This window comes from Oncorhynchus mykiss, chromosome 24, assembly GCF_057628025.1.
Source record: "Oncorhynchus mykiss isolate SJ-2025 chromosome 24, ASM5762802v1, whole genome shotgun sequence".
Lineage (NCBI taxonomy): Eukaryota > Metazoa > Chordata > Actinopteri > Salmoniformes > Salmonidae > Oncorhynchus > Oncorhynchus mykiss.
Window position 1 is genome coordinate 10,848,964 of NC_143045.1, and position 24,562 is coordinate 10,873,525.

Below are 24,562 nucleotides of genomic sequence, written 5' to 3' on the forward strand. Positions count from 1 at the left end.
CAAGATTCACCCCTCTCTTTCTACATCAGAAACACCCTGAGCCCTTCTTTTCCCTGGCCAGGGAGCTGTACCCAGGACAGTTTAAGGTAGGATCAAGCCTATTTTCTGGCTTTTTCTTAACTTAATTTCCTGAATTGTGCAGTTGGTGCCTGTGTATTATTAGGTCTCACTAACAGCAGTGTTGTTGTGTGTTAAGCCCACAGTATGTCACTACTTCATCAAGTTGCTGAAGAACAGGGGGCTACTCAAACGCTGCTACTCACAGGTTCGGTATTCTTTCATATCCTTTGTTCTGTGTCTGAGTTAGTCACCTACAGCCTGTCGTGAATTGTTATTGGGGTCGTCCATTTCGGTTTGTGCAGAATAGTCACACCCTGGAACGTGTGGCAGCAGGACTGGAGGGAGAGGACCTGATTGAAGCCCACGGCACCTTCTACACCTCACTGTCAGATTTATGTGCCGGGAAGAGTAGGACTTGGACTGGATGAAAGGTTTAGTGTGGTACGGTAATATCTAACTGTGATGGTTTAACAAAACGCTGTTATACCACCTAGGCAGACACTCATTTACATGGATATGCTAATTAAGCTGTCATTTCAAAGGAATGTGGGTGCTATTAAAATAATTGTTGAATTATGCTATTTTACCTCTGACCTGCAGAGAAAATCTTCTCTGATGACATCCCCAAATGTGACAAGTGCAGCAATCTACCAAAGAGGTTCTTCACCTCAGTGGCCATGGTGAGTGTGGTTTGGGTGGTGACTTGAAAGACTACATTGAGTCTGTGTGTCTTTGTCTTTTCCATGTATGTGCAGATTTGTGTGTACACAACCATAATAAAGTGATGAACCATAATGAAAGGCACAGTACTCAGTACTGATTTCCTGTTTCTTTTCCTCCAGGACTTTCCTCGACTGTGATTTGCTGATTATAATGGGGACCTCCCTGCAAGTTCAGCTCTATGCTGCTCTTGTTGGCAGGTGAGTCTTTCTGTCTTGACTCTTTTCACAGGATCATGATTATAATGCTATCTGATACACTACTATTGGTATAGTATTGCATTTCAACATGTGTCCACTTCAACCATGGATTCTAGCATCAACGAGCTCATAAATGGTGTGTGATGGAATATGTGTTTGCACTGTTTCAAACAGCTGCCCCAGACTGCTCATTAACCGGGAGCCAGCAGGCAGCGTGAGTCCTCTGTCCTGTCCCTGTCTGTCTGGATGTGCATGAGACTTTCCTTCCTCTATCCACCTCTGTATTTCAACTTGTATATTTTTCTGTCTGTGTCTCCCTGTAGGCAGATCCTGTATTAGGGATGATAGGCATTGGCGGAGGGATGGACTTTGACTCAGAGAAAGCATACAGGTGAGAAGCTATCGCCTTCAATTGAACTATGATGATAATGGTTAAGATGGTGTTGGAAGTGTTGCTGGCTAAGGTAGAATAACCAATGAGAGTCCGGCCGGCTCCAACCCATCACTAGGCTTCAGTCTGGAAGCAGATTTGCATAGAGTAACCAGGACTGTGCTCTACTGTCTGGTTTTGGATTTTCTCCCTTTAGTTTGCACTTTACTAACTTCCCTCTCCTCTCCAACCTCTGTTTGATATAAACCCACCTCCTGACTCCTACTGTGTGTATTGGTCTGTCTTTTGACAGTTCCCACAGATGGAGTTTATAGCAATACACACTAAAACGAGTATATTTTTCCTTCGGAGGGAGAGACCTACAGACACTGAGCTGTCAGCATGCCAACTAGCTCTGTTGAGTCAGTTGATTAATTTAGACGGAAGTGAGAAAGTATAGAAGACATGGCAGGGTAACAAAGATGATGAATGGCTGATTCATCCACTGATGCAGTGACACAACTACTGTAAATAAAATGGAAAAAAATATATAATATAGCATTTTATGATCAATTACTATTTATAATCAATTATAATTATGCATTTGTTTTTCATGGCATTGCTTTCTATTCTTATTGTTTATATATTGTTTTAATATAATTATTTTTAATCTATTAAGCCTACCTGTGGTATTTGGTTTCTCTACTTCCTGTGGATGTTGGCGTTGGACGTTCCTATTTCAGCACGAATGATGCAGCAGAAAGTTACCACAGTGGTGTAATATGATGTCGCAGTACGTCTCTGGTGTTGACCAAATGCAACTCCATGCTTTCTAGAAGATTTTGTGTGATACAACAATTAAAAACACAAAATAACGTGGCAAGGTCTCCCACTGAAGTTGGTATTTTTCATGCACATACACTACATTAAGCATTGAGCTCATACACAGCTGGTACAACTGATGTTGATTGGTACAACTGATGTTGATTGGTACAACTGATGTTGATTGGTACAACTGATGTTGATTGGTACAACTGATGTTGATTGGTACAACTGATGTTGATTGGTACAACTGATGTTGATTGGTACAACTGATGTTGATTGGTACAACTGATGTTGATTGGTACAACTGATGTTGATTGGTACAACTGATGTTGATTGGTACAACTGATGTTGATTGGTACAACTGATGTTGATTGGTACAACTGATGTTGATTGGTACAACTGATGTTGTCTGTGTGGGGTGCATGGGTTATTTCTTTCTATGTTGAATGTATTGTAGCCGTGAGTTGAACAGAAAATACTATTGCACATTTACAGTACACTTAGAATCCCACCTTTTTATTCCTATGCAGCTTTTAACTGCATCCATTTTGTCTGTGTTTTCAGCTCTATAAAGTGCAACATTCAGATGTGTCTCTGGGTAAAAGAGAGCGAGATGAACATTATTCAGGTCTTGAGAGTAAAGGCTAAGCAGACTAATTTCTTTATGTTAGATGTGTTAGCAAGGTTAACCACATGAAGGGGGTGGGAGATGAAGGAGGATGAGAGAATGAGAAAAAGAAAAATAGAGAACTTGTGGGCAAGTGGAAGTGCAACATCAAATGTCAAGGTGTGTGGTAGAGGCAGGTGATGCATCGACACAAAATATACTTCTGACGAGACAGAGAAAGACTGTTGCTGAGGTACGGAATCTGCAGTAGACAAATGTTTTACCCTGTTATTTTTCACCGATAAGACAAATTGTAGAGCAACATAGTTAGAATGTCAGAGGACAGGTCTGTAGGCACAAGGTTACAACATGAAGAGATCTGTGGAGTTTGTTAGGCTGACAACATGACGAGATCTGTGGAGTTTCTGTTAGGCTGACAACATGGCGAGATCTGTGGAGTTTCTGTTAGGCTGACAACATGACGAGATCTGTGGAGTTTGTTAGGCTGACAACATGAAGAGATCTGTGGAGTTTGTTAGGCTGACAACATGACGAGATCTGTGGAGTTTCTGTTAGGCTGACAATATGAAGAGATCTGTGGAGTTTCTGTTAGGCTGAAGGGGAGACACATAAAGTCGCAGCTACTTTGACAAGCAGCCCTAGGGGCCGTTAACAGTAAGTAACCCTTTTTAATACATCTATCATCTCAAATCAGCTGTAAAGGTTAGTTCACCAACTTTTGGGTGAACTATCCCTTCAAATGTTAGTTGAGGAAGGATATAATCACTATTTTTTTCCAGAATAACTTTTTCAAATAGTTGAATGTTCTTTTTTCCATATATTTCATGTTGATATATTGGATTTCATCTTAATCCGTACGCAGTTGGCACACACTAAACACTTTGTACACTAAGTTTCTGTGGTGTCCTCTCTAGTCTGGGATGATGAGGGTGTTCTGTAGATCTGGATAAGAAGAATGACTCACAGGTGAGGATCTTTTCTCTCCCCCCCCCCCCATGGATCGTTATTAGGGACCCACTGGGGTTATAGATCTATTTTATACGAGATCTCTGGTGGTTTCCAGGACACCGATTAAGCGTTGTCCTGGACGAACAGGCATTTAAAATTGTACATGCTTTTTAGTCCTGGACTAGACTTAATATGTGTCCGGAAAACCTCCCCTGTATGCTGTAAAAGCATATTATGAAGCCTCAAACTACCTTTGTGTCAATATCTCTAGAGGTATGAGTGGCACGGTGAGGACAGAGAATGGAGGCCCCTGTCTCTGCTGGACAGGTTGCGACGGTCTCAGGACACCTGAGCCACTGGGATAGAGACGAGGCCCATGCTGCCCTCTGGGGCCGGCCAGCTAGGGTGACCCCTGTCTTTACACAGGTCACTGTCCGTCCCAAATGGCACCCTATTACCTTATATAGTGCATTACTTTTCACCAGGGCCCATAGGCTCTACTACCCATAGGGCTCTGGTCAAAAGTAGTGCGCTATGTAGGGAAATGGGTGTCATTTAGGACAGACACACAGTGTCATGGGCCTACACAATCTACTGTCTGACCTCATGGTTGACCTCTCTGCATCCAAGCCACCTTGGTACATTAGGTTAGCATGTGGACAGGCTGCGATTTTACAGGTGAATTTGGAAGCAGACACTTACAGTATGTCGAGTTACTCTTGTAGTTCCCTTTTCTTTGCACGAAGGGAAATGAATGCAGAAGTGCTGCATGTGTGAAATAGTAAGAGAGGAGAGATACAGATGGACTGAAAGAAAGAGGAACGGACTGAGTAGCGGCGTAGAAGTTGATCGAGGCAGAAAATATATTTGGTTTGCTAAAGAACCCCAGCTATCTTAAGGACCCTGTTTTAACAAGATCAGCCACTGAGACAAGTGAGTATGGTGAGACAATGGTGATCCAGTATCTGGATACAGCATCCTATTTCACTGTAAGAACTACTGTATGTCAGGGTTTAGGTTGAATTGGTGGTATAAGCACTTTATATTTCAAAAATGTATTTAGAACCCTTGACTTTTTCTAAATGTTGTTGTGTTACAGCCTGCAATTAAAGGTATTCAATTTAGATTGACTTTTGTCTCTGGCCTACACACAATAGCCCATAATGTCAAAGTGGAATTGTTTTTTTCGACATTTTTACGAATGTATTAAAAATGAAACCCTGAATTAAGTCAATAGGCATTCAACCACTTTATGGCATGCCTAAATACGTTCAGGAGTAAATATTTGCTTAACAAGCCACATAATAAGTTGCATGAACTCACTCTGTGTGCAATAATAGTGTTTAACATGATTTTTGAATGACTACTTCATCTCTGTACCACACACATACAAGTATCTGTAAGAGCTCTTGAGTCGAGCAGTGAATTTCAAACACAGAAGGTTTTCCAATGCCTCGCAAAGAAGGGCACCTATTGGTAGAAACAAATTAGCAGACTTTTAATATCCCTTTGAGCATGGTGAAGTTATTAATTACACTTTGGATGGTGTATCAAAACACCCAGTCACCACAAAGATACAGGCGTCCTTTCTACCTCAGTTGCCGAAGAGGAAGGAAACCGCTCAGGGATTTTACCATGAAGCCAATGATGACTTTAAAACAGTTGCAGAGTTTAATGCCTGTGATAGAAGAAAAATGAGGATGGATCAACAACATTGCAGTTGCTCCACAATACTAACCTAATTGACAGAGTGTAAAGAAGGAAGCTTGTACAGAATAAAAATATTCCAAAACATGCATCCTGTTTGCAACAAGGCACTACAATAATACTGCCAAAATGTGGCAAAGCAATTCACTTTGTCCTGGACACAAAGTGTTACAGTATGTTTTGGGAAAATCCAATACAACACATTACTGAGTAGCACGCTCTATATTTCCAAGCATAGTGATGGCTGCATCATGTTATGGGTATGCTTGTAATCATTGTGAACTGGGGAGTTTTTCAGGATAAAAAAATAAATGGAATGGAGCTAAACACAGGCAAAATCCTATAGGAAAACCTGGTTCAGTCTGCTTTGCATCAGGCACTGGGAGATTAATTTACCTTTCAGCAGGACAATTGCCTAAAACACAAGGCCAAATATACACTGGAGTTGCTTACCAAAAAGACAGTAATTGTTCCTGAGTGGTCGAGTTACAGTTTTGACATAATAAGTCTTCTTGAAAATCTATGGCAAGACCTGAACGTGGTTGTCTAGCTATGATCAACAACCCCTTTGACAAAGCTTGAACAATTTTGAAAAGAATAATGGGCAAATGTTGCACAATCCCAGTGTGGAAAGCTCTTAGAGACTTACCCAGAAAGACTCACAGTTGTAATAGCTGCCAAAGGTGCTTATACAAAGTATTGACTCAGGAGTGTGAATACTCATGTAAATTAGATACTTCTATATTTAATTTTCAGTGAAGTTGCAAAATAATTTTTGGACATTTTCACTTTGTCATTATGGGGTATTGTGTGTAGTTGGGTGACGGGCAAAAAAACATGTAATCCATTTTGAATTCAGGCTGTAACACAACAAAATGTGGAATAAGTCAAGGGTATAAATACTTTCTGAAGGCACTGCAAATTATGAAGTGAAAAAGGGGGAGTTCATTTTTCTTCCCCAAATTTAGTTGACGATATGCATCGATATTTAGAGAACTTGATATTTAAAATAGCTTGCCTTGCATCAAACTGCTGCTTCCCATAGTTTGTTCTTGGCACAATGTGAACATTGTGTCACTCACTATCACAGTCAGGCATCTGAACACAATGTTCATTAAACCCACTTCTGTAGCCCTATTGCGCGCTCACTTACAGTACCAGTCAAAAGTTTGGACACACCTACACATTCAAGTTTTATTTTTATTTGTACTATTTTCTACATTGTAGAATAATAGTGAAGACATCAGAACTATGAAATAACACATGGAATCATGTAGTAACCCAAAAAGTGTTTTTACCTGTATATTTTATATTTGAGATTCTTCAAAGTAGCCACCCTTTGCCTTGATGACATCTTTGCACACTCTTGGCATTCTCTCAACCAGTTTCACCTGGAATGTTTTTCCAAATGTCTTGAAGATGTTTCCACATATGCTGATTACCTGGTTTTACTTCACTCTGCGATCCAACTCATCCCAAGCCATCTCAATTGGTTTGAGGTTTGGTGATTGTGGAGACCATGTCATCTGATGCAGCACTCATCACTCTCCTTCTTGGTCAAATAGCCCTTACACAGCCTGGAGGTGTGTTTGGTCATTGCCTGTTGAAAAACAAATGATAGTCCCACTAAGCGTAAACCAGATGGGATGGCGTATCGGCGCAGAATGCTGTGGTAGCCATGCTGGTTAAGTGTGCTTTGAATTCTAAATAAATCACAGACAGTGTCACCTGCAAAGCACATCCAAACTATCACACCTCCTCCTCCATGCTTCACGGTGGAACCCACACATGCGGAAATCATCCGTTCACCTAGTCTGCATCTCACAAAGACACAGCGTTTAGAACCAAAAATCTCACATTTGGACGCATCAGACCAAAGGACAGATTTCCACCGGTCTAATGACCATTGCTCGTGTTTCTTGGCCCAAGCAAGTCTCTTCTTATTATTGGTGTCCTTTAGTAGTGGTTTCTTTGCACTAATTCCACCATGAAGGCCTGATTCACACAGTCACTTCTGAACAGTAGATGTTGAGATGTGTGTGTTACTTGAACTCTGTGAAGCATTTATTTGGGCTGCAATTTCTGAGGCTGGTAACTCTAATGAACTCTTCTGCAGCAGAGGTAACTCTGTGTCTTCCTTTCCTGTGGCAGTGGTTGATGGATGATGGACTGTCTTTGCTCTTTGCTTATTTGAGCTGTTCTTGCCATAATAAATACTTGGACTTAACCTATCTTGTCACAACACAACTGATTGGCTTCAGAAGGAAAGACCTTCCACAAATGAACTTTTAACAATACACACCTCTTAATTGAAATGCATTCCTCATGAAGCTGGTTGAGAGAATGGGTGACTACTTTGAATAATCTAAAATATTAAACATATTTTGATTTGTTTAACACTTTTTTGGTTGCTACATGATTCCGTATGTGTTATTTCACTGTTATTCTACAATGTAGAAAATGGGTTTAAAAAAATAAAGAAAAACCCTTCAATGAGTAGGTGTGTTCAAACTTTTGACTGGTACTTTATTTCGCTGTGAGTTTGTGGTGAGTATATGAATGTGTGTGTGTTATTTGTGCTTGCACATTCTCTGCCACTTAGTTAGCTTTGGTGTGAGGCTAGCCTGGCTTGCTCACTTCTGTAGGCCTTGAATGACTGGTCTACAAAACAATGAGTAAGTCCATCTTGTCCTTCTCTGTGAAGCTGCTCGGCACAATCACTGTTTCCTAACGCCCAAACACAGTGTAATGAGGCTTCTTGTCACCTCTCTCTCTCTCCTTTCACAGAGCTTCCTGGTGTTGAGGGACTCTGCCTCCCAGCATCTGATATATCTCATTAACTTCTCTTTCTTTCTCTCTCGCTCAATTCAATTCAATTTAAGGACTTTATTGGCATGGGAAACATATGTTTACATTGCCAAAGCAAGTGAAGTAGATAATAGACAAAAGTTAAATAAACAATTGAAATGAACAGTAAACATTACACTTACTAAAGTTCCAAAAGAATAAAGACATTTCAAATGTAATATTATGTCTATATACTGTTGTAATGATGTGCAAATAGTTACAGTACAAAAGGGAAAATAAATAAACATAAATGTAGGTTGTATTTACAATGGTGTTTGTTCTTCGCTGGCTGACATTTTCTTGTGGCAACAGGTCACACATCTTGCTGCTGTGATGTCACACTGTGGGATTTCAACCAGTAGATATGGGACTTTATCAAAATTAGATTGTTTTCAAACTCTTTGTTGATCTGTGTAATCTGAGGGAAATGTGTGTCTCTAATATGGTCATACATTTGGCAGGAGGTTAGGAAGTGCAGCTCAGTTTCCACCTCATTTTGTGGGCAGTGTGCACAACCTGTCTTTTCTTGAGAGCCAGGTCTGCTTTCGGCGACCTCTCTCACATAGTCAAAGATTTCCTTAATTTTGGGTCTGTCACAGTGGACAGGTTTTCTGCCACTTTGTACTCTCTGTTTAGGGCCAAATAGCATTCTAGTTTGCTTTGTTTGTTTTGTAAATTCTTTCCAATGTGTAATCTTTTTGTTTTCTCATGATTTGGTTGGGTCTAATTGTGTTGCTGTCCTTGGGTTCTGTGGGGTCTGTTTGTGTTTATGAACACAGCCCCAGGACCAGCTTGTTTAGGGAGGGGGCTCTTCTTCAGGTTTATTTCTCTGTAGGTGATGGCTTTGTAATGGAAGGTCTCACTCTCAAATTATTTTCATAGATTTTTTCAATTCTCTCTCTCTATCTCTCTCTCTGTCTCTTTTGCTTCTCTCACTCCATATCTCTCTCTCTCTTTCTAATGTTTACAGTGTGTCTGTTCATCCCTCTGTGGCTCTACAGTCTAACAGATCAGCTACAGTCCAGCAGTCTGTCCCAGCTGGGTCAAAGTCTGAATTCACCCTCGTCATCTCTCCTCTTCCTCGCCCACGCTCTCTTCCACTTATCATCTTCCTTTCACTCCTCCTGCACAGCTATATCCTTGTCAACCATCCTAGTCACTTCATATCAAACGTTCCGTCCTCTATCTGCTCCTCTTCTTACTCTCCCTCCCACTACCTACTCCTACTCTTCTTGACGACTACCATCTCATCTTCTCTCATTCTAATGTTTGATCTCCTTTCCTCCCTTTCTTTTTGTGTATCTGTTTGTGTGTAGAGTCCTGGCTGTGTCTCACCTCTGACCTCCAGCCTGATCACATGACTCAGAGGGCTCCTGGTACTGCCATGTGCACCATACAGGTAATCAGCTGTATTCATAGCTTCATAACATGTCTATAAAGGTTGGGACCTACACTATATGGTCAAGAGTATGTGGACACCTGCTCGTCGAACATCTCATTCCAAAATCATGGGCTTTAATATGGAGTTGGTCACCCTTTGCTGCTATAACAGCTTCCATTCTTCTGGGAAAGCTTTCCACTAGTTATTGGACATTGCTGCGGGGACTTGCTTCCATTCAGCCACAAAGAGCATTAGTGAGGTCGGCACTGATGTTGGGCAATTAGGCCTGGCTTGCAGTTGCCATTCCAATGAATCCTACAGGTGTTCAATGGGGTTGAGGTCAGGGCTCTGTGCAGGCAAGTCAAGTTATTCCACACCGATCTCGACAAACCAGTTCGGTATGGACTTCGCTTTGTTCACAGGGTCATTGTCATGCTTGAACAGGAAAGGGCCTTCCCCAAACTGTTGCCTCAAAGTTGGAAGCACAGAATCGTCTAGAATGTCATTGTATGCTGTAGCGTTAAGATTTCCCTTCACTGGAAGTAAGGGGCCTAGCCTGAACCATGAAAAACATCCCCAGACCATTGTTCCTCCAAACCAAACTTTACAGTTGGCGCTATGCATTCGGACAGGTAGCGTTCTCCTGGTATCCGCCAAACCCAGATTAGTCCGTCAGACTATGGTGAAGCGTGATTCATCAGTCCAGAGAACGCGTTTCCAGTGCTCCAGTCCAACGGCAGCAAGCTTTACACCACTCCAGCCGACGCTTGGCATTGCACATGGGGACCTTAGTCTTGTGTGCGGCTGCTCGGCCATGGAAAACCATTTCATGAAGCTCCTGACGAACAGTTCTTGTGCTGAAGATGCTTCCAGAGGCCGTTTAGAACTGAGTAGTATGCTTGCAACCGAGGACAGACAATTTTTACGCTTTTCAGCACTCGGCGGTCTCCTTCGGGGAGCTTGTGTGGTCTACCACTTCACAGCTGAGCCGTTGTTGCTCCTAGACATTTCCACTTCACTATAACATTTCCTGCACTGGGCCTTACAGTTGACCGGGGCAGTCCTAGCAGGTCAGAAATTTTACGAACTGAATTGTTGGAAAGGTGGCATCCTAAAAACCACATTTTTTTAAATGTATTTTTTGTACCTTTATTTAATTAGGGAAGCCAGTTAAGAACAAATTCTTATTTGCAATGATGGCCTAGGAACAGTGAATAACAGTGAATTAATAAAACAAATCAAATCTGATAACTAAAAAGTTATTTTCAAAACATGAACAAACATGTAAAAATTATTATTTCAAGCTGTGTGCTTTCTTGTTCAGGGTCCTTGTTCAGGGTCCATGTTCAGGGGCAGAACAACAGATTTTTTACCTTGTCAGCTCTGGGATTCAATCTAGCAACCTTTCGGTTACTGGCCCAATGCTCCAACCACTAGGCTACCTGCTGTTGAAAGTCGCTGAGCTCTTCCGTAAGGCCATTCTACTGCCAATGTTTGTCTTTGGAGATTGCATGGCTATGTGCTCGATTTTTGTGGCTGAAATAGCCAAAACCACTAATCTGAAGGAGTGTCCACATACTTTTGTATATATAGTGTATTCACTGTGTTGCATTCTGCTTAAGCATGACATCTCGTTAGAGACCCATTCCAGCGGATGTGTTGCCATGGTTTGACATGTGGTTCACGTTGAGCAGAAGTCTGCTCTGGGTGTTCCTGTTGCTTTGTAACAATATCTCAGTCAAATGTCCCTCTCAGAATTATAGCTGAGTAGAGGTGTACCTCAGTTCAGACTGACTTCACAGCTCCTATTGCTCTTCATTCGAAGAGTTGTATCTTACATTTGAATACTGTATGTCCTTTTTCAAATCTATATAGGTTTTAAAGGCCCAGTGCAGTCAAAAGTATGTTTTTCTTGTGTTTTGATATCATATTGTACAACAGCTGAAGAAGCTATCACTGTAGAAGTGTGAAGAAATTATATCAGTAGCTAGGTTTCCATCCAATTAGTAAATGTTCTAGAATCAGCGTTAAAGACAATATGTGCATTTTCCACCAAACTGACTTGTTGTGACTATAAATCATGATAAGTGTTCATGTACAGAATAAGTTTAATGTGCTTCCATCTAATTTTCAACTCTACCTACAAAACTGTAGTGTTAAATAGCAAATGTGCCTACTTTGGCCTTGGCCCGTGCACAATATCCAACAGCGCACAGATACTGTGCTATTCTCCGTGATGAGATTATTATGGATAAGAGCGAGGATATTTTTATTTGTCAAATGGCAGTCAAGCATCGATCATCATGTCACCATGTCACCCTCGATATTTATTGGAAAGGAGCATCAAGCTCATCTCCTGTGAAGTTCATCATAACTTATTTTATCTGTAGCCAGAGTCATAGTGGGAGGACCTCATCGCGTGTTTACTTCAATATGATGGTTATTAAATCAATGTTTGCGCATAAAGGTGTTTTCACCGCCATTTCTCGCATAAATAATTTTACAGACACAAAAAATTGTGCAATGTCGAAAGAGGAAATGATCTCTGCATTTTAAAAGTTGATGGAAACTTCCTGTCTCCATCACAGCTGTTGTGATTTCTTTATACGGTATGACTTTACTCACATAAAAACTTTGGAAGGAAACGTGGTTAGTGTTATTTCCTGATAGTTTCTGGCTCGCATACACAGGATGAATGGGTGCATGGGTGGAGTTTTGGCTTGCCTGATGACATCACCAGGCGGTATAAGGTGTAATAGACCAATGACAAAGAGAGTTCTAAACCTCTCTGCCAATAACCTCTCTCCCATTAGGCCCGTCCTCCACTTTGGTGCCCTTCTCCTCGCACTCAGACCTCTCCCAGACAATCCTAGTAAAATTATTGATTAAGAAAGATTATTTTGCTATGTTTATTTTTGACCACTACAGTAAGGTATTTATTTCTTACCCAGAAATAATTTGATATTGAGATAAAAACAACCTTTAATACTGTAACCATTATATTGTATCAAGTTCAAATCATTCTCCAATGATAATTTAACATTTTCGGGAAGATCCTCATGTCTTTTAAATACACAGTCAAGCTCCCTCTCAAGTGTGTCTTCTGTTCAATAGCTGACAGCAGCCAATGGTGCTCTGTCCATCATCAACCCACTGTATCTCCATGAGCATGGCGATGACTGGCTGACGCATCAACCAACCAGCCCACAGCGAGTTAATCGGCCATCCAATTATAAGCGTGAGAGACGACTGAGTAGCAGACCTTGGCCAGGGGCGGATCTTCTTACTAAGAGAGCTATCTCATTGGAGCAGGAGCCCTGCAACTCTAGTCCTAATAATCCAGGTAAAGTCCTTTTGCTGTTAAAGGCCCAGTGTGGTCAAAAACATGATTTCTTCAGTTTTATCATTATTTCCTCACTACGAGGTTGGAATAATCCTGTGAAATTGTGAGAATGATGATGATGCCCTTTTAGTGTAAGAGCTGAAATGATTTGATATAAAAAAATAATATATATATTTTAAACGACTGCATTGGACCTTAAAGGTGATTTATTATCCATGTCCATCCTGTCTGTGGGAAAATGTCACCTCATTAATCTTCCTGTAGCTAATGAGACATCGTAGAGCTCACTAGCCATTATTCCAAAACCAAAATCAACCAACGACTAACTGATACAGCGCATTCGGAAAGTATTCAGACCCTTTGACTTTTTCCACATTTTGTTACTTTACAGCCTTGTTCTAAAATGTATTCAATTGTTTTTAATTCCCTCATCAATCTACACACAATCCCCCATAATGACAAAGCAAAAACATTATTTTATTTTTTAAAGAAATAAAACTGATATCACAGTTACATAAGTATTCAGACCCTTTACTCGGTACTTTGTTGAAGCACCTTTGGCAGTGATTACAGCCGAGTCTTCTTGGGTATGACGCTACAAGCTTGGCACACCTGTATTTGGGGAGTTTCTCCCATTCTTCTCTGCAGATCCTCTCAAGCTCTGTCAGGTTGGATGGGGAATGTCACTGCACAGCAATTTTCAGGTCTCTCCAGAGATGTTCGATCGCGTTTAAGTCCGGCTCTGGCTGGGCCACTCAAGGACATTCAGAGACTTGTCCCAAAGCCACTCCTGCATTGTCTTGGCTGTGTGCATAGGGTCGTTGTCCTGTTAGAAAGTGAACCTTCGCCCCAGTCTGAGGACCTGAGCGCTCTGGAGCCAGTTTTCATCAAGGATCTCTCTGTACTTTGATCTGTTCATCTTTGCTTCAATCCTGACTAGTCTCCCAGTCTCTACCACTGACAAATATCCCCACAGCATGATGCTGCCACCACCATGCTTCACTGAAGGGATGGTGCCCTACAGTGACGGTTGGCATTCAGGCCAAAGAGTTCCATCTTGGTTTCATCAGACCAGAGAATCTTGTTTCTCATGGTCTGAGAGTCCTTTAGGTGCCTTTTAGCAAACTCCAAGCAGGCTGTCATGTGCCTTTTACTGAGGAATGGCTTCCGTCTGGCCACTCTACCATAAAGGCCTAATTGGAGGAGTGCTGCAGAGATGGTTGTCTTTCTGGAAGGTTCTCCTATCTCCACAGAGGAACTCTGGAGCTCTGTCAGAGTGACCATCGGGTTGTTGGTCACCTCCCTGACCAAGGCCCTTCTCCCCCAAATGCTCAGTTTGGCCGGGCGGCCAGCTCTAGGAAGAGTCTTGGTGGTCCCAAACTTCTTCAATTTAAGTATGATGGAGGCCATTGCGTTCTTGGGGACCTTCAGTGCTGCAAACATTTTTGGGATACCCTTCCCCAGATCTGTGCCTTGACACAATCCTGTCTCGGAGCTCTACGAACAAGTCCTTTGCTCTAACATGCACTGTCAACTGTGGGACCTTATATGGACATGTGTGTGCCTTTCCAAATCATGTCCAATCAAATTAATTTACCACAGGTAGACTCCAATCAAGTTGTAGAAACATCTCAAGGATGATCAATGGAAACAGGATGCACTTGAGCTCAATTTCAAATATCATAGCAAAGGGTGTGAATACTTATGTAAATATATATTTTTTATATTCATATATATTTGCAAAAATGTATTTCGCTTTGTCATTATGGGGTATTGTGTGTAGATTGAGGGAAAAAAAGATATTTGATCCATTTTAGAATAAGGCTAACTTAACAAAATTTTGAAAAATGAAGGGGTCTGAATACTTTCCGAATGCACTGTATGTTTAATCTTGTCTATAGGGTCTCCTGTAGTCCAGGCTGCCCCGTCTCCCCCCACCCCTAAAGAGGGGGTGGTTTTGAGGAGCCCCAGTAGGGATGCTTCCATTGAGTCACTCCACAGAACAGGGAGCCAGGACCGCACTACCAGGCCCCCCTCAGACCCCAAGCCCCTGTTCAGCTCTGCCCCTCAGTCGCCTCAGACGGTGTCCTGGATTGAGGAAAATGTATGGCTTTCCCAACCACCATCCCTCTCCCTCCTCCACCCACCCTCCCCGGAGCTAGACTCGCTGTCAATCAACAGCGTCGAGGAGGAGCCGGAGTCGGTCACCAGTCCCTCCCATTCCCCCCACCCCTCGCATCGGTTGGCCGACAAGGTGATGCACCGCCTCTCGGTTGTGGGCCTCGCCATTGGTGGGCTGGGGCGTTCACAGAAGAGGCTGACCAAGCGGGTGCAGGAGCTCAGCAAGCGGAGGGACGGAGTGTTTGCCGAGGCAGTGATGGGATTCGTTGAGATGACCCTGGGGGCGGGGTTTATCCCTGACATGACAGGTGCGGACCTGCTTCAGGAGGTGCGTACGGCTCTCACTGCCCTGAGAGAGACACTGCTGGACTGTCCTGAGATACACATCTTCATAGACAGTATGGCCGACACAACAGACTGGGAGCTGGGTGAGTGTTAGAAAACAGTATATCGCTACTGTTATACAAAAAACTGCTTTAGTTCACTATCCACCACAAAGCCAAGACGGACGAATACTCAACTACATAATATTCCAGAATTGGTTTCTAACACCTCAGTCTCTCCTTATCATCAATTTTCTCCTTCTCTCTGTCCTCTATCTACATTAGATGCCATACTGGAGCGCGCCCTACACAAGGTGGCCCTAAAGCCTGTGAACGCCCACCTGTACACCTGCCTCCAGAGCTGTCGGGACCACGACGGCAGCCTGCGGAAGCTGAGGGAGAACCAGCGGCTCCTGGAGGGCCGGGGGGTGGAGGAGCTGGAAGGGACGCCTGGGGCGGGGGTCCCTGACCCTGTCACCCTGGAGAAGATCCAGCAGAGGTGGTCAGCCATGCACCAGTCCTACTCCCCCAGCAGGAAGGTCCATATCCTGCTCAAGGTCTGCAAGACCATCTACCACAGCATGACGGCCAATGCCAACCCAGGTGGGTGGTGCAGGGTACACCTCCTCAGCCTCGGTATGTGGAGTAAATGGGGTTGGTTAGGGTTAGTGTATGCCTCTCTCTTTCTTTAGGTATGGTGAAATTCACCATACACTCTATTAAGGATAATGTTTGGAGTTCTTTGACCTTTGACTCCCTCCTCACATCTGTCTCAGGTGTGGTGTATGGGGCTGATGACTTCTTGCCCTGTCTGACCTGGGTGCTTCTGCGTGGTGATGTGGTCACTCTGCAGCTGGACACTGACTACATGATGGAGCTATTGGACCCCACACAGCTGCAGGGAGAGGGTACAAATTATACAAACGTATCACGCAGACCCACAGAAACATGTACAGCACCTGTGAAAAGTTTGGACACACCTACTCATTCAAGGGTTTTTCTTTATTTTAACTATTTTCTACATTGTAGAATAATAGTGAAGACATCAAAACTATGGAATAAATAACACATGGAATCATGTAGTAACCAAAAAAGTGTTAAACAAATCAAAATATATTTTAGATTTTATATTCTTCAAAGTAGCTACCCTTTGCCTTGGTGACAGCTTGGCACACACTTGACATTCTCTCAACCAGCTTCACCTGGAATGCTTTTCCAACAGTCTTGAAGGAGTTCCCACATATGCTGAGAACTTGTTGGCAGCTTTTCCTTCCGTCTGCGGTCCAACTCACCCAAAACCATCTCAACTGGGTTGAGGTCGGGTGATTGCGGAGGCCAGGTCATCTGATGCAGCACTCTATCACTCTCCTTCTTGGTCAAACAGCCCTTACACAGCCTGGAGGTGTGTTGGACAATTGTCCTGTTGAAAAATAAATGTTGGTCCCATTAAGCACAAACCAGATGGGATGGCTTAACGCTGCAGAATGCCGTGGTAGCCATGCTGGTTAAGTGTGCCTTGAATTCTAAATAAATCACAGACAGTGTCACCAGCAATGCACCATCACACCTCCTCCTTCATGCTTCACGGTGGAACCCACACATGCAGAGATCATCTGTTCACCTACTCTGCATCTCACAAAGACACAGCGTTTAGAACCAAAAATTTCACATTTGGACTCATCAGACATAAGGACAGATTTCCACCGGTCTAATGTCCATTGCTCGTGTTTCTTGGCCCAAGCCAGTCTCTTCTTCTTATTGTTGTCCTTTAGTAGTGGTTCCTTTGCAGCAATTCAACCATGACGGCCTGTTTCACGCAGTCTCTTCTGAGCAGTTGATGTTGAGTTGTGTCTGTTACTTGAACTCTGTGAAGCATTTAATTGGGCTGCAATTTCTGAGGCTGGTAACTATAATGAACTTGTCCTCTGCAGCAGAGGGACTCTGGGTCTTCCTTTCCTGTAGCGGTCCTCATGAGAGACAGTTTCATCATAGCGCTTGATGGTTTTTGCGACTGCACTTGAAGAAACTTTGAAACTTCTTGACATTTTCCGGATTGACTGACCTTCATGTTTTAAAGTAATGATGGACTGTCGTTTCTCTTTGCTTACTTGAGCTGTTCTTGCCATAATATGGTCATGGTCTTTTACCAAATAGGGCCGTCTTCTGTATACCACCCCTACCTTACAACCCCTACAACACAACTGATTGGCTCAAGCTCATTAAGAAGGTAATACATTCCACAAATGAACTTTTAACAAGGTACAACTGTTAATTGAAATGCATTCCAGGTGACTACCTCATGAAACTGGTTGAGAGAATGCCAAGAGTGTGCAAAGCTGTCATCAAAGCAAAGGGTGTCTACTTTGAAGAATCTCAATTATGAGATTTGATCACTTTTTTGGTTACTAAATGATTCCATATGTGTTATTTCATAGTTTTGATGTCTTCACTATTATTCTATAATGTAGAAAATAGTAAAAAAATTAAGAAAAGCCCTTGAATGACTAGGTGTGTCCAAACTTTTGACTGATACTGTATGTGTACACGGACCCACCTTATACAGTAGTAACCCTCTTTCGATCACTGTTTCTCTCTCTCTCTACCTCCGTGTCTGTCTCTCTATTTTGCAGGAGGTTACTACTTGACGTCCCTGTACGCCTCTCTCTTCTACATCAGCAGCTTCCGCCCTCGTCTCGCCACACGCCAGCTCAGCACCGAGGCCCAACAATCCCTGAGCAAATGGCAACGCAGGCGCACCCTGCACTGCAACCAATCACGACGCAGCACGAATAGGAGGACCCTCCGGAGACCTGGGCACGGCGAGAAAGGCAAGGAATACTCCAGTGATGCAGAGCCGGAAACTGGCACAGGAAGTGTAACTGATGACCCACCGGCGCCCTCTAGTGTTCTGGCAAAGGCACTGCACACAATCTCAGAGGTTGTGGTAGCGGTGAGGGAGGAGGAGGGCAGCAGAGCGGAGGGCCAAGGACCCCCAGCTGTACAACTCCAGGCCTCACCTCAGAAGGGGAGACAAGACTCAGGTTAGTCTCCGCAGCGTCCATGAGGCACTCCACAGATGCTACCCTCCACAGCATGGCCTTCGCTCCAGATCAAAACTCCAAACCTGCAACCTAATTTTGGCCAAAATTAACCGGATAGGTTACTGCTAGCAAGGTTTCCTGTTTCCAAGCTATACAGAGGGTGCTCTAGCAAACAAACAGCAGAGACCTGAGGACACCATCCAACCTGGAACTGAGTGAGTAGTGTTTGGTCTGATGCTATTTTGAAAGCCAAGAAGAAAAATAAAAAGAAAGTACATTACAGTGATATATTTTATTTTATGGGTACGGATAGCTGAGTTAAGGCTCCCAGGCTTGCTAGGACAGACCAGATACAAATTCAATTAGCACTAAGGTGTGAAGGCAAAGGTGTCGAGGCCTTTGGGCCCAACAAGTTGCAGGAGTCTTTGAAGCATCCTCTGAAGCCACCTCCTGCTGTTCAGAGACCAGTCACTGGGATTTTCTACAAGAGATCTGCCTCCAGAAATAAAAGCTTCTCCCAAGTGGTTATGACACCTATTCCTGTTGCCTGCTGCACTGCTGCTTGGATTCCACCTGGCAATCTGTTCACCGTCTGCCCTGGCCTAACTCCCTCTGTCTGCCCTGGCCTAACTCCCTCTGTCTGTTACAGGTATCCCCACCACACTCCCCCCTCTCTCCCGAGCTTTCACTCACCTCCAGCACACAGGCACTGTTGGGGCGAGTGACTCTGAACTTACAATGGCTAAACCCAAGTCGTTATATATTTTATTATTTTCTTGTGCATTTTGCTATTTTGCTTTTTGACTCATGACTCCTCTGCATACTTTGTTGACTACAAACTTTCTTTACCCAACCGTGGGACAGACTATGTTTGTTCCCACACTCGGGACTCTGACTCTCTATTGGTTACACAGACTTTTGGCCTCCCATCCTATTCTAGCCACCTCTCGCCAGCTTTGTATTCATGTTACCTGATGAAATTGCTGTGCAATATGATCTTATTGCCATCTGATGCACATTCAGATGTCATAAATCAACACTGCAGAGCTCTCCCTGTCCTCTGCCGTGCCTTGATTGTATTACTGATGATATCTGGAAATGTGCATGTACACCCTGGCCCATCTATTGTTTCAGGCCCCAATTCTGACTTGTGCTCTGATATCTGCTTCACTGATTTCTGCTCTCATTAAAGCCTGGGTTTTCTGCAGGTTAACTCTAGAAGCTTATTAGCTAAAATGGATCAATTGAAAGTGTGGGTTCACAGCTCCAATCCAGATGTTGGTCATTACTGAGACGGGGTTAAGGAAGAGTGTTTTGAATACTGAATACTGAATACTAACCTTTCTGGTTATAAGCTTTTTCAGCAAGACAGATCTTCCATTCTTTACCAAGAATCACCTTCAGTGCTTGGTGGTCTCCACCAAGTCTGTCCCCAAACGATTTGATTTGCTGGTTTTAAGCATTAAACTTTAAACACCCAGATAAGGCTACTCTCCTCAATGTTATCTTCACAAATAATCCTGATAGGTGTCAGCCTGGTGTTTCAGTAATGACCTTAGTCATCACTGTTTTACAGCCTGTGTTCGTAATGGCTGCTCAGTGAAACGACCTGTCCTGATTTGTCATAGATGCTTGCTAAAAATCTTTAATGAGCAAGCCTTCCTTCATGAACTGGCCTCTGTAAAATGGTATAGAATCAGCTCTGTCGAAGATGCTTGGACCTTCTTTTTTGATATTTTCAGTGGTATTGTTAACAAACACGCCCCCATAAAGAAAATGGGAATTAAAAACAGGTTCAGCCCCTGGTTCGACCGTGATCTGGCAGAGTTACTCCACCTCAAGAATTGGCATTTGGCACACGCATACTCACCCTGACTGGCTGTCGTTCAGGCAAATGACTAATAAGTGCACTTGGGCTATCCGGAAGGCTTAAGGAGCAGTTCTCTCTCTGTGGGTCTAACCCCAATAAGTTCTGGGAAACTGTTAAAGACCTGGAGAATAGATCATTCTCCTCCACAGCTGCCCATGTCCCTTAATGTTGATGATGTGGTTGTTACTGACAAGAAGCACATGGCTGAGCTCTTAAATCACCACTTAATTAAGTCAGGATTCCTATTTGACTCAGCCATGCCTCCTTGCCCGTCCAACATTTCCTCATCTCTCACCCCTTCTAATGCGACTATCCCTGATGCTCCTCTTCTCCCTCTTTTTCCCCTGCCTCGCCACATAGTTTCTCCTTGCAGGCAGTCACTGAGTCTGAGGTGCTAAAGGAGCTCCTGAAACTTGACCCCAAAAGACATCTGGGTCAGATGGTTTAGACCCTTTCTTCTTTAAGGTTGCTGCCCATATCATCACCAAGCCTATCCCTGGCCTTTTTAACCTGTCTCTCCTTTCTGGGGAGGTTCCCATTGCTTGGAAGGCAGCCACGGTTCATCCTTTATTTAAGGGGGAGATCAAGCTGATCCTAGCTGTTATAGGCCTACTTCTATTTTGCCCTGTTTATCAAAAGTGTCGGAAAAACTTGTCAATAGTCAACTGACTGGCTTTCTTGACGTCCATAGTATTCTCTCAGGTGTGCAATCTGGATCCGCTCAGGTTATGGATGTGTCAATGCAACCTTAAAGGTCCTCAATGATGTCACCATTGCCCTTGATTCTAAGCAATATTGTGCTGCTATTTTTATTGACTTGGCCAAAGCTTTTGAGACGGTAGACCATTCCATTCTTGTGGGCCAGCTAAAGAGTATTGGTGTCTCTGAGGGGTCTTTGGGCTGGTTTGCTAACTACCTCTCACAAAGAGTGCAGTGTATAAAGTCAGAAAATCTGCTGTCTCAGCCACTGCCTGTCACCAAGGGAGTACCCCAAGTCTCTATCCTAGGTCACACACTCTTATCAATTTACATCAATAACATTGCTCAGGCAGTAGGAAGCTCTCTCATCCATTTATATGCAGATGATACAGTCTTATACTCAGCTGGCCCTTCCCCGGATTTTGTGTTAAATGCTCTACAACAAAGCTTTCTTAGTGTCCAACAAGCTTTCTCTACCCTTAACCTTGTTCTGAACACCTCCAAAACAAAGGTCATGTGGTTTGGTAAGAAGAATGCCCCTCTCCCCAACGGTGTACTTACTACCTCTGAGGGTTTAGAGCTTGAGGTAGTCACCTCATACAAGTACTTGGGAGTATGGCTAGATGGTACACTGTCCTTCTCTCAGCACATATCAAAGCTGCAGGCTAAAGTTAAATCTAGACTTGGTTTCCTCTATCGTAATCGGTCCTCTTTCACCCCAGCTGCCAAATTAACCCTGATTCAGATGACCATCCTACCCATGCTAGATTACGGAGATGTAATTTATAGATAGGCAGGTGAGGGTGCTCTCGAGCAGCTAGATGTTCTTTACCATTCGGCCATCAGATTTGCCACCAATGCTCCTTATATCATCACTGCACTCTATAATCCTCTGTAAACTGGTCATCTCTGTATGCCCTTCGCAAGACCCACTGGTTGATGCTTATTTATAAAACCCTCTTAGGCCTAACTCCCCCCTATCTGAGATATCTACTGCAGCCCTCATCCTCCACATACAACACCTGTTCTGCCAGTCACATTCTGTTAAAGGTCCCCAAAGCACACACATCCCTGGGTCGCTCGTCTTTTCAGTTCGCTGCAGCTAGCGACTGGCACGAGCTGCAACAAACACTCAAACTGGACAGTTTTATGTCAATCTCGTCATTCAAAGACTCCATCATGGACACGCTTACTGACAGTTGTGGCTGCTTTGCGTGATGTATTGTTGTCTCTACCTTCTTGCCCTTTGTGCTGTTTTCTGTGCCCAATAATGTTTGTACCATGTTTTGTGCTGCTACTATGTTGTGCTGCTGTCATGTTGTGTTGCTACCATGTTGTGTTGCTACCATGTTGTGTTGCTTCCATGTTGTGTTGTCATGTGTTGCTGCCATGCTATGTTGTCTTAGGTCTCTCTTTATGTAGTGTTGTGTTGTCTCACTTGTTATGTGTATTTTGTCCAATATTTATATTGTATTTATTTGTATTATTTTTAATCCCAGGCACCCGTCCCCACAGGAGGCCTTTTGATAGGCCGTCATTGTAAATAAGAATTTGTTCTTAACTGACTTGCCTATTTAAATAAAGGTTCAATTAAAATTAAAATGTAAAATTGGGGCAAGGCATGGAGGTTTTCAGCAGGCTGGCTCCATGGTTAGAACACTGTTGATGTGTTTTCCATGCTGACCACTAGGTTGCAGTACCACACCACTTTTGTCTGTTTCCTCTGGGTTGCAATAGTCAAGCATAACAGTGGAGCTCGTTAGTGCGTAAGGAGTTTGAGAAAGGGAGAGAAATGTGTTGGGATGCCGGAATTAACAGCTATCAAGAAATAACTGTTGATCCGATTGTATTATGTTGTGTGTAATATGTACTCTGTTTTTAACTTCATTCTGTCATTATTTTAATCAACATTATTTGTCATGCGTTAGGATGGTGGAATGTGAAATGATGTTTGCATACAGTAAAAACAGCCTTCTAGACATCTGCACATTAGAATACTTTGATGCTAAAGAGTGAACAGTGGAGCAGACAGGTCCTTATACAAGCCCATGTATTACCATACACAGACACATGGTACCTCTACCACATAGACACAGATAACACACACACACGCACACACGCACACACACACACACATACTGTAATATATACATGCACATGCAATTACTTATACAGAATGCCTCGTATGCAAATGAATGCACACACACACACACACGCGCACGCACACACACACACGGGCATACTGTAATATATACATGCACATGCAATTACTTATACAGAATGCCTTGTATGCAAATGAATGCACACACACACACGTGCCCTCCCATACATTCATACATATGGAACTGCCTCATTCAGAATTTTAAATGAGAAACCTAATCAAATTTGCCTAATGAGACATCTGGCATTCTGCCTGCTTTTCAGTCTTTCACCCAGGTCTAAGAAACATCTGGGCCCTTCATCAGCCCAGTCAAACCTGATGAAAGAGAGACTGATGGAGGAACATTGGCTGAGACTTTACCTACTACACACACCTACCTACATGATCACGTGATATATTATGCATACATGGGACCATATTACACATTCAGTCCAGCCGTGCATTTGATATATGGCGGTGACGAGCACACAGATGGCAGACGCCTGAGGCTTTTAAAATTAGGACTTCGCTAGCTAGCTGCAGCTAAACATAGCCGTCCTGATGCAGAGTGAGAGAGAGAGGAAGGAAGAGAGAGAGAGAGTGAAAGAGAGAGAAGAGAGAAGAGAGAGAAATAAAAAAGATGGTCACACAAAGATACCCACTGGCACACGCACACATACTCACACACACAAAGTACATGCACATCCAAGCACAAGGCAACACCAGAACAATAGACAGTCACACACACATTCTGGAAAAACATGAATATTCACACTAAACAGTATATCACAAACACTTGTTCCTCACACTAAATGTATACCAGTATCAGTGTGCCTGGTGTGTCTCCCCTCCCCCTTGATTGACAGACATCTAACGAGCAGCTGTTCTAATGGGCCTGGCAGCCTCTCCTAATAGTGATAAATAGATGAGAGACATTTGTGAATCAGGACCAAACACTTCTCAATCAATTATTCACGACATTACTCCAGTTTATGCATCATCAGGCTGCTACACATCCGGGCTGTTCCCAGGCTGGAAACAGTATTTGAACTCGGTGGTAAACGACAGTCGGAGCTACCAACTCTTGTTTTCCCCTCTCTGGCTGACAGATAAAATGGTTCCATTCTACATCGTCCTGCGCGATTTTTAATGAAGGCTTGTGAAAGCGAGCGGGGCGTCGTCGTTGGATCCTGACCTGTCTGCTCTGACGATGGTCGTTCCATATGGGACAGCACGTCACTGAGCTCATCTGTCTGTCACTGTCTCTCTGGCCTCCACTCTTATTTTGTTTGTCCCTTTTGTCCCATTCTGCTCTTTCACTCGTTGTCACAAACCGCTT

General features: G+C 43.3%; 1 protein-coding gene across 5 annotated transcripts; it reads left to right on the forward strand.

Moving 5' to 3' along the window:
* The first annotated feature begins 25 nt into the window (after positions 1-25).
* Positions 26-19,994, forward strand: LOC110503702 (ras and Rab interactor 3). Of its 5 annotated transcripts, XM_090218240.1 has the most exons (13): positions 26-86; positions 197-265; positions 363-501; positions 661-740; positions 903-980; positions 1,155-1,194; positions 1,304-1,371; positions 9,622-9,704; positions 12,801-13,029; positions 14,931-15,578; positions 15,759-16,076; positions 16,250-16,381; positions 18,104-19,994. In XM_090218240.1, exons 8-13 carry the CDS (start codon positions 9,663-9,665, stop codon positions 18,517-18,519), a joined length of 1,785 nt encoding a protein of 594 aa, XP_090074366.1. In that variant the 5' UTR covers positions 26-86; positions 197-265; positions 363-501; positions 661-740; positions 903-980; positions 1,155-1,194; positions 1,304-1,371; positions 9,622-9,662; the 3' UTR covers positions 18,520-19,994. The 5 variants fall into 5 exon arrangements, with proteins under 5 accessions (XP_090074366.1, XP_090074367.1, XP_090074368.1 ...); XM_090218241.1 differs by lacking the exon at positions 1,155-1,194; XM_090218242.1 differs by lacking the exons at positions 26-86; positions 197-265; positions 363-501; ... (1 more) ...; positions 903-980; positions 1,155-1,194 and having other exon boundaries at positions 1,255-1,371.
* The last annotated feature ends 4,568 nt before the right edge of the window (positions 19,995-24,562 follow it).

Coding starts and splice junctions, on each gene's coding strand:
- LOC110503702 (XM_090218240.1), top strand. CDS start 9,663: ATGACTCAGAGGGCTCCTGGTACTGCCATGTGCACCATACAG. Junction 9,705..12,800: donor CTGCCATGTGCACCATACAG/GTAATCAGCTGT, acceptor TCTGTTCAATAG/CTGACAGCAGCCAATGGTGC. Junction 15,579..15,758: donor CACAACAGACTGGGAGCTGG/GTGAGTGTTAGA, acceptor TATCTACATTAG/ATGCCATACTGGAGCGCGCC.